This window comes from Papio anubis, unplaced genomic scaffold (assembly GCF_008728515.1).
Source record: "Papio anubis isolate 15944 unplaced genomic scaffold, Panubis1.0 scaffold1192, whole genome shotgun sequence".
Taxonomy (NCBI): Eukaryota; Metazoa; Chordata; class Mammalia; order Primates; family Cercopithecidae; genus Papio; species Papio anubis.
The window spans coordinates 34-10,353 of NW_022161076.1; the positions used below are offsets into that span (position 1 = coordinate 34).

Here is a 10,320-nt window from a genome sequence, read left to right on the forward strand (position 1 = left end):
CTCGCTCTGTCACCCAGGCTGGAGTACAATGGCGCGATCTCGGCTCACTGCACCCTCTGCCTCCTGGGTTCAAGCAATTCTCCTGCCTCAGCCTCCTGAGTAGCTGGAACCTCCTAAGTAGCTGAGATTACAGGCGCCCACCACCACGCCCAACTAATTTTTGTGTTTTTAGTAGAGACGGGGTTTCACCATGTTGGTCAGTCTGGTCTCGAACTCCTGACCTCGTGATCCACCTGCCTCGGCCTCCCAAAGTGCTGGGACTACAGGCATGAGCCACTGTGCCCGGCCCCCCTGCTATGTTTTAAAGACCATTTATTCTTTATGGAGACTGAATAGATTGTCATCCGCATCTCAGTGTTTTCTGAACACCTACTATGTGTAGGGCATTGTAACAAATAAAAATGTGAATGTGCCGGTAGCTCATGCCTGTAATCCCAGTGCTCTAGAAGGCTGAGATGGAGGGTCACTTGAGGCCAGGAAGTTGAGACCAGCCTGGACAAGATAGCAAGACCCCATCTCTACACACAAAGAAAAATTAGCCAGGCATACTTGTGAGCACCTGTGGTCTCAGCTATTCGGGAGGCTGAGGTGGGAGGATCGCTTGAGCCCAGGAGTTCAAGGCTACAGTGAGCTATGATCGTGCCACTGCACTCCAGCAGAGGCGACAGAGTGAGAGTCTATCTCTTAAAAAAAATAAAAAATAAAAGAAAATAAGACTATCCCTTATTATCCTGCAAAGCCATTTCCTCCATCTCCAGGTCCCCAGCTTTCATGTTTTAGCTAAATAAAATTCATTCCCATGTGTATGTGCATTCAGGTGTGTGTGGTATTACTGGGCTTAGGGTATGTGTTAGTACTTAGCTGTTTATAAGTGAGTGTGTTGCCTGGGGGTATGGCAGGCATTTGGGTGTGATGCTTGAGCCAAGTGGGTGATGAGTAGCTACAGGCCCTAGGGCCAGAGAAGAGACTGACTCAGTGGGGCTCTAGGGTCTCAGAGTGGAGAGCTGCCCAGGCCCTTCTATCTCTGCCCCCCTGGGCCCCCACCCCCACTCACCCTGTCTCCAGCATGGGGCAGTGGGTGATGTTGTCACTGGTTAACGTGGCTCAGCTGGATTTCCTGGGGTGGGGCCCCCCAGGCTACCCACAGCAGCCCAGAGAGTTGGGCGGGAAGAATGCTTTGTGTTGGGTGTTGCCATGGGGATAGTAGGTCTGAGCCCAAGCAGCCGTGGGGCTCAGTGGGAGGGGGACTAGGTGGCCCACTGACCCAGTTTACCCCCCCCCAGCTCCCTGCTGCAGCCATGACTGCGATTCGTGGTGTTAAGGCGTAGAGGCTGAGGGGGCATGGCGATGATTTTTATGGCTCTCAGGATGCTCTGGGCCCTGTAGAAAAGTATGAAAAAGACAACATAGGGTTCCCGTGCAGGGCAGCACAGACTCTGGGGGAAGGGAGCCGGAGCCGTGGTTGGACAAGGAAAGGTGCACAAACATTAAGAGGTGTGCCATGCATCAGCGACAGAAGGTTTTGGGAAAGGATGCAAAGAGAGTTTCTGCAAATCTCATTCCCTGAGCCCTGAAGGAGTGACTGGCCCACAGGTGACATACCTGGCTCAGCACCCTTATGCCAGTGGGAGAGGAGAGGCTTTCTTGGTGGGTGGTGCAGGAATATGCAGGCTGAATTGCAGCCCCGGCTCCTGTGCAGGGCCTTCCCCACACCCCTGCGCGGGTCTGTGGCTTGGCCCCCCACCCCAGACTGGGTCCTGACTGGTGTCCCTCTCCACAGACGGCGTGCACAGCGTGAAGGCCCAGTGCACGCTGCGTGTGACCATCATCACTGATGAGATGCTCACCCACAGCATCACGCTGCGCCTGGAGGACATGTCACCCGAGCGCTTCCTGTCACCACTGCTGGGCCTCTTCATCCAGGCGGTGGCCACCACGCTGGCCACGCCACCGGACCACGTGGTGGTCTTCAACGTCCAGCGGGACACCGACGCCCCCGGGGGGTCACATCCTCAACGTGAGCCTGTCGGTGGGCCAGCTGCCAGGGCCCGGGGGCGGGCCGCCCTTCCTGCCCTCCCAGGACCTGCAGGAGCGCCTGTACCTCAACCGCAGCTTGCTGACGACCATCTAGGCGCAGCACGTGCTGCCCTTAGAGGACAACATCTGCCTGCGGGAGCCCTGCGAGAACTACATGCGCTGTGTGTCGGTGCTGCGTTTCGACTCCTCCTCCTTGCTCTTCGGGCCCATCCACCCCGCAGGGGATCTGAGCTGCCGCTGCCCGCCCGCCTGGCTTCACGGGTGACTACTGTGAGACGGAGGTGGACCTCTGCTACTCGCGACCCTGTGGCCCCCACTGGAAGGGTCCTCTGATAGGCAGGGTACCATCACTGGCTCTGCTGCTAGTATTAGTCTGGGCCAGTATTTAATGCCAGGCTTTCCTCTGAGAAGGGTATGGGGCGCAGCTAGAATAGTGTAGGTTCCCTCAACAACGCCTTTGTGCTGTTTACCCATGATCCGACTGTGTAATTTCTGGTGATTCCAGGTTTTAAATAATTTGTAAGTGTTCAGTTTCTACACAACTTCATCATCTGCTAAGAATTTTAAAATCACATCTCTGTTCAGCTGTTAATGCTGGGATCCATATTTAATTTTATAAGTTTTTCCTTGTTTTTAGTTTTGTTTTGGGCTTTTTGGGTCATGAATTTTATTTGTCGATAAAAAATGTAAGAGTAGAATATTAATAAGTTTCACTTTAGTTTTGTAATATCAAGAATTTAAGAATTGGCTGGGCGCAGTGGCTCATGCCTGTAACCCCAGCACTTTGGGAGGCTGAGATGGGGGGATCACAAGGTCAGGAGTTTGCGACCAGCTAGTTCCATACCAGCCTGGCCAACATGGTGAAACCTTGTCTCTACTAAAGATACAAAAACTAGCTGGGTATGGTGGTGCATGCCTGTAATCCCAGCTACTCGGGAGGCTGAGGCAGGAGAATGGCTTGAACCCCGGAGGCCGCAGGTTGCAGTAAGCCGAGATGGAGCCACTGCACTCCAGCCTGGGTGACAGAGTGAGACTGCATCTATGAAAAAAAAAAAAAAAATTAAGAATTAAAACAAGCTGGGCACAGTGGTTCACACCTGCAATCCCAACACTTTGGGAGGCTGAGGGAGGTGGAACTCCTGAGGTCAGGAGTTCGATACCAGTCCGGACAACATGGTGAAACCCCATCTCTACTAAAAATACAAAAAAATGAGCCAGGTGTGGTGGTGGGCGCCTGTAACTCCAGCTACTTGGGAGGCTGAGGCAGGAGACTCACTTTAACTCCAGAGGGGGAGGTTGCAGTGAGCTGAGATGGGGCCACTGCACTCCAGACTGGGCAACAAGAGCAAAACTCCCTCTAAAAATAATAATAATAATTTTTAAAAAGTAAAATAAGAAAGGAAAAATAATGGAATAGAATATCGTGCAATAAAATTTTTTTTTTTTTTTTTTTTTGAGACAGAGTCTGGCTGTGTCACTCAGGCTGGAATGCAGTGGTGAAATCTCGGCTCACTGCACCCTCCGCCTCCCAGGTTCACGCCATTCTCCTGACTCAGCCTCCAGAGTAGCTGGGACTACAGGAGCCAGCCATCAAGCCCGGGTAATTTATTTTTAGTAGAAACCGTGTTAGCCAGGATGAGCTCGATCTACTGACTTTGTGATCTGCCCGCCTTGGCCTACCAAAGTGCTGGGATTACAGGCATGAGCCACCATGCCCGGCCTAAATTCCTATTTCTAATTAAATTTCACAACATAATTGTTGAATAATTCAGATATGAAAGGGCTTCTTTCAGGCACTCAGATGAAGGGTCCTTAAGCCAAACTGTTAAGCGTCCCCTTCCGACCGGGTGCGGTGGCTCACACTTGTAACCCCAGCACTTTGGGGTGGATCACCTGAGGTCAGGGGTTCGAGAGCAGCCTGGGCAACACGGTAAAACCCCATTTCTACTAAAAATACAAAATTTGCTGGGCGTGGTGGTGCGTGCCTGTAGTCCCAGCTATTTGGGAGGCTGAGGCAGGAGAATTGCTTGAAACCGGGAGGGCAACAGAGTGAGGCTCCACCTCAAAATAAATACATAAATAAATAATCATATACTGGAGGCTGAGATATTAAACATCAAAAAAAGGCACTTGCTTTTAAAAACATGGACTCCTAGTCCTCCCTGATAGAACTCAGTATATTCCACGAGTGTCCCTGGAACACTTCATGTTCTCTTAATGTACATATGTATGTATACAGACATACTAGACAGTGTGTATATATCCCTTAGCGGCAGATGCTGCACCATGCCGTTAGCCCTGGGGATACAAGTGTTGGTAGCATATAAAAAATGTCAAGCCTAAAGAAAAACAGGGAGAGGACTGGCGTTGTGGCGTGCACTGATAGTCCCAGTTACTGGGCAGGCTGAGGTGGGAGAATCGCTTGCGCCTGGGAGATCGAGACTGCAGTGAACTGATTGCGACACTGCACTCCAGCCTAGGAAATAGAGTGAGATTGCTTCAAAAAAAAAAGAAAGAAAAACTTAAAAAGGGGCTGGGCGCGGTGGGTCATGCCTGTAATCCCAGCACTTTGGGAGGCCGAGGCAGGCGGATCACTTGAGGTTAGGATTTGGAGACCAGCCTGGCAAAACATGGTGAAACACCCTCTCTACCAAAAAATACAAAAATTAGCCGAACGTGGTGACGCGCGCCTGTAGTCCCACCTATTCCGAGACAAGAGAGGGGGGATCCCTTGAGCCAAGGAGGTCGAAGTTGCAGTGAGCCGATATCGCGGTTCTGCACTCCAGTATGGGCGACAGAGCAAGACCCTGTCTCAAAAAAAAAAAATAAAAATAAAAAAGGAACAAAAGAAAAACAAGGAGAAATGGGAAAGTGGGAGGACAATAAATCAGCGGCGAACAAGGCTTCTGCGACCTTCCAGCTCCGGGGGAGGGGCGGCGGCTCATTTACCCTTGGCCATCGCCCTCAGCGTCCCCACCCGCCACCCGCCGTTCACGTGCTTGCCACTGGCAGCCCGCAGACCGGTGGCCGTGCCCAGATCAGAATCGCCTCGATAATCAGTGGCCGGGGACAAGCCCGGCCTCGTCTATCTGATCAATTCATCACTTCTGAGCGCCGGGCCCCGCAGGGCCAGCTCCGGGACCTCGGGGACCGCAGCGCTGCGGCCGCCTAAGGGGCCTCTCTGCACAGCGCCTCGAGGAGGGGGCTTCGCAGGAGGAGAGCTTTTCATTTCGGGTCGGACCGGCGGGGCTGGGGTCACGACCCGATCAAATAAGATCAACGTGTAAGCAGGAGGAGTGGCGCAGGGGTGGGCGCACGCACTCGCCTAACACGCTCCAAGCGCGCACACTGACGCGTCCACTCAGCCCGCAGGCGACACCACGACTCCGCACACAACACGCAAACCCCACACCACTCTCCCTCCCTAAAACAGCGGAAGCCCGCTCCCCGCGCGGCTTTTAAGGCCTCCGCCCCCTCCTGCGCCTTGGAGGATTCTGGGAGGAACCACAGAGCACAGGCGGACGGATCCTGAAGAAGGGAGTGTTCCTCAGAGTGCGCGCGTTGCTGCCCTCGCGTGGCTCGGAGGGGAACATAGGTTCCAGGCCACGCTGGTCTGGAACTGCTGACCTCGTGATCCGCCTGCCTTGGCCTCCCGAAGTGCTGGGATTACAGGCATAAGCCACTGCGCCCAGCCCAATTTCTTTCTTTCTTTTTTTAGAGAGAGTCTAGCTCTGTCACCCAGGCTGGAGTACACTGGCGCGATCTCAGTTCACTGCAACCTCCATCTCCTGGGTTCAAGTGATTCTCCTGCCTCAGCCTCTCAAGTAGCTGGGATTACAGAGGCCCGCCACCACGCCCGACTAAACTTTGTATTTTTAGTGGAGATGGGGTTTCATCCTGTTGGCCAGGCTGGTCTTGAACTCTTAACCTCATGTTATCCACCCGCCTCGGCCTCCCAAAGGGCTGGAATTACAGGCGTGAGCCACCGTGCCTGGTTCCCTGGCTAATTATTGTATTTTTAGTAGAGACGGAGTTTCACCCTGTTGGCCAGGCTGGTCTCGAACTCCTGACCTCGGGTGATCTGCCCACCTTGGCCTCCTCAAAGTGTTGGGATTACAGGCATGAGCCACAGCACCCAGCCTCTGGGATGTTTCTAAATGCTATCCTTATGCTTTAGGGTCTAGGTGAATATACTGTTTGTTTATATTTTGTCCTTTTTCCAAAAAAAAAATTTAGATAGATAGGATTCCAAATGAATGTGCCTCAAATAAACACTAAAAAAAGCATCCGAGTTAATTAAATCAAACCTTAAAAGAGACTCCAATGTACCCTTGACAGAAAATCAAGAAAAATTTTCTGTAGAAAAATCTTTTTCTCCACTGGAAGGGAGAATTCCACCCCCAGCCTAAATGGTTTGATGTGTATAGTTTTACTCATCGAGAATACAAAAATCATCCGGATGCTAAATAGACAATTATGCTTTTAAGTAACATTTAATTTTTAAGACAGGTCTCATCTGTCACTCTGGCTGAGTGCAGTGGTTCCACCATGGCTCACTTGCCCTCAACCTCCAGTTTCTGCCAATCCTCCCACCGGTTCCCCGAGTAGTTGGGACTACAGGCACGTGCCACCATACCGAACACAAAATAATTTCAAGACATATTTGTAGAAATAGGTCTCAATTGTGTTCGCCCACGCCGATCTATTGCCAACCCTGGACACAAGCAATCCTCCGCCTTGGCCTTCAAAGTGTTGGATTATAGGTGATGAGCCACCACACCCAGCAATTTTAACATTTACCCTTCCTCAACTTTGGAGAATGATTAATTTTGTAGACTCTCAGACCTTAATCTGAGGGGGTTGTTTTCTAAAAATGAAACCAACACAGTCCCAGTCCACTGTACTCCCCTGCCAGCCAGGCTCCACACTGTCCAGAGATGCAGTCTCTTTCTCTCGTCCAGATGGTGGCCTTACCTTCCTTTTGTAAAACACACCCCAAACACCCTTCTTCTTCTCTGATAGCAGTTGTTTGGAGAGACGGCAGTAATTTTCTTCTTTAAAAGTAGGCACAGGTAAACAAAGAAATAAACCAAACACTGTGAATGCCATCCAAGGAGGCACACTGTTAACAAAAAGAAAAGAACACCTTAGGTAATGATCTAGCTGGACCTGTGATCCTGCCTCTGAGAACTCTGAAGATAGCGTGCGACATAATAACAAAGACACACCTAAACATGCAAAAATTAAATTATACACTTGACAAGAGGGAGCCAGGATCCTGGGACTACCAAGTAAGATGTTGTTAGTTTACTGTTCTAAAAATTGTTTGTAGGAGGAAGAGAACGATTGAGCCCAGGAGTTCTGGCAGCTGCAATGAACTACGATCATGCCATCGTGCACCTTTAGCCTGAGTAACACAGTGAGACCCCAACGCAAAAATAAATTTTTACATCCCTTTACTAAAATGTCACTGGTCCCCTCCCCTCACCTCAAGTAGAAACTTAACAGAAATTAGCACGCAAGAATAACTAGCATTGGCAATGATTGAGATGATACATACAAACTTTAGGAGACTCAGCACAGCAGAAAAATTTAACATGTTCAGCAGGTAAATCATATGATAAAAGGAGAGCTAGATATACAAATCATAGTCAGATGCAAATTGTTGTGAAGAATACGCCTATGCTAAAAAGTAAAGCTTAATGAAAATACAAGAGTGAGAATGTACATAACTACAATTTTCTCATCAGTATTCATTACACTTTATGCATGATATTCTAAACCAAATTCTGCTGAATAATAACAGATTTTTCTAAACAAAGAAAAAAGTATCGCCGGCCGTGGCTCGCCTGTAATCCCAGCATCTCGGGAGGCCGAGGCGGCGGATCACGAGGTCAGGAGATCGACCATCCTGGCTAACATGCAGGAAACCCCGTCTCTACTAAAAATACAAAAAACTAGCCGGGCGTGGTGGCGGCTTCGTAGTCCCAGCTACCGAGTTGGTGCGCAGTGAGAATGGCCTGAACCTGGGAGGCGATGCAGTACGGAGATCGCGCCACTGCACTCCAGCCTGGGTGACACAGCCGAAGACTCAGCCTCAAAAAAAAAAAAAAAGAAAAAAAAAAAAAAAAAAAAAAAAGAAAAAAGCATCTAAGGCTTCAACATAGAAAGCTCAACTTCTTAGCTTTGTTTTTAAATATATAAACCAAGCTCATTTCTTTGTACAGGTAAATTGCCAATGAATCACCTAATTGCAAAAACGAGAAGATACTGAACCACAAAAATGGGGAAAAATGACTAAAATTTATTCAGCAATTACCGTGTCAAACTGCTGTCTTACTTCCTGGTTCAGATTCTGTCTTCCTCTGGTTAATGTCCCTTTCACTGTGCCTAGTATCCTGGAGACTCTGACTTCCCAGAAAGCTCCAAATGAATATTCTATATAAAACAGTGTCTGCCAGTTCTAACCACACTATTTCACCTCTCTCCCTCCAGTAAAACTTCGGTCTCTCTAAGAAGCAGGCGTCACCAAGAAAGGGTCCAGTAAATTAACACATACACTAAGGTTTTCTGAGGAACTATAATTTACGTAAGCAATTCTTCATAAGTTTCGCAGACAATGGCAAATTCACAAGGAGGTTAAATTCGAAGTCTTCAATGCCAGTCTATGGACAAAGTACTTTTGAGAAAATGCTTTCCGAGCCCTCAAATCATCGTGAATGCCTAAAAGGCTTTTCTCCTTCCTCTAAGGTTGACGCTAAAAATCATGAAGGCCCTCCTTCCCTGTCCTCTGAATTCAGAATTCATATCTATAAAGTTTTGAAGAGGCCTGGAAAATGAGGTCAGATAAACAGTGACAACTGCCTCATCATCTAGAAGAGGCAGTGTCTAAATCCACCCCCTTCAACACTACAGTCAGTCTCCACGTGAGATCACCCCCGCCAGGACTTTAAAATCAAAAATCTTTTCTGCATTTTTCCAACAAGAACCTTTTGTGTTCTTTACATTCATCAGCACCCCAAACTGTGAGGTCTTTGATATTCTATGTGATTTTATTGGCCCTCTCCACAAACTACGGTCCGAAAGTATGAGAACGTAGGGGCTGGGGAGGAGGAGCCTCTCTTCCTGGGTCTAAATAGCAGGCTCTCTGGGACTGACCTCTCCAAGGGCCAGAAAGAACCAAAAAAAAGAAAAGGAAAGCAAAGGATAGGATAATAACTCGACGTATGAGCACAAGAGGCCTGGGGGTCCTGTGGGATGAATATGGGAAGGGGGAACCGGCGGAGAAGGATAGGGGTACAGAAGTTAGGGGCGCCGAGAGCCCAAGGGGCTGGCTGGGAGGGCGGGGAGAATGACTACGCCAGTCCCAGCCCGCCCGCCACGTTTTCCCTTCTGTCCTTCACTCCCACCTCCGCCTCAGCATCGGTTCTCGCCGTTCGTCATGGCGGCTGGCCCTGACCTGGGTAGGGGTCCGGGTTCAGTGGTGATAGCCGCGGAGGTGAGGGAACTCGGCAGCCGCTTGACACTTCCCCGATCCTCGGGCCCAGGCGACTGGAAGAAGCCGAGTACGCAGGAGCAAGGGCCGAGGCGAGCGCCGAACGCTATCAGGAGTGGCTAGCTGATTGTCGAGCTCGGGAATGCTTTCACATGCAGGTTAAGAAGAACGCTATCCCGGAGGCTTCCCACGGCCATGATAAGGCCTTTCTGCGTGCCCCTGAGGGCGTAGTGCTGGGGCTGGCCTGCCGCGTAAGGTTTGAAAAGGTAAAGGCTTTATGGTTTGTAGTTTATTTTGCGCCGTGGCGGCTGTTGTGTGCAAGCAGCAGCCCACCTATAAGGTTTTCATCGTCGGACTTCCACTTGAGAGAACTCCAGCACCGCGGGTGAAGAAGCCGCACCTGGTGGCCCTCGGTATCGCCCTTGGAGCGGCTCTTTTCCTTACCCGGATGGAAATGTAGTTAGATCTCTGCCCGAACGCGTTCCAAAATGAAATGAGAAACCTTTAACAAAAACAAGTCGTGGCCGGGCGCGGTGGCTCACGTCTGTAATCCCAGCATCTTTGGGAGGTCGAGCAGGCGGATCACCTGGAAGTCGGAGTTCGAGACCAAACTGACCAACAAGGAGAAACCCCGTCTCACTGAAAATACAAAATTAGCCGGGCGCGGTGGCGCATGCCTGTAACCTTCCAGCTGCTCGGGGAGCCTGGAGGCAGGAGGAATTGCTTGAACCTGGGAGGCGGAGGCTGCGGTGAGCCGAGATCGCGCCATTGCACTCCAACCCGGGCAA

General features: G+C 50.3%; 1 protein-coding gene and 1 non-coding gene across 2 annotated transcripts; one reads left to right on the forward strand and one right to left on the reverse strand.

Moving 5' to 3' along the window:
- The first annotated feature begins 634 nt into the window (after window positions 1-634).
- Window positions 635-2,741, forward strand: LOC116272520 (cadherin EGF LAG seven-pass G-type receptor 3-like). The gene is made up of 2 exons (XM_031661265.1): window positions 635-1,494; window positions 1,781-2,741. The coding sequence occupies exon 2, from the start codon at window positions 1,840-1,842 to the stop codon at window positions 2,368-2,370; it is 531 nt and encodes a 176-aa protein (XP_031517125.1). The 5' UTR covers window positions 635-1,494; window positions 1,781-1,839; the 3' UTR covers window positions 2,371-2,741.
- A 2,329-nt stretch (window positions 2,742-5,070) lies between these two features.
- On the reverse strand, window positions 5,071-5,468 carry LOC116272522. The gene has a single exon (XR_004181189.1).
- Window positions 5,469-10,320: the final 4,852 nt, after the last annotated feature.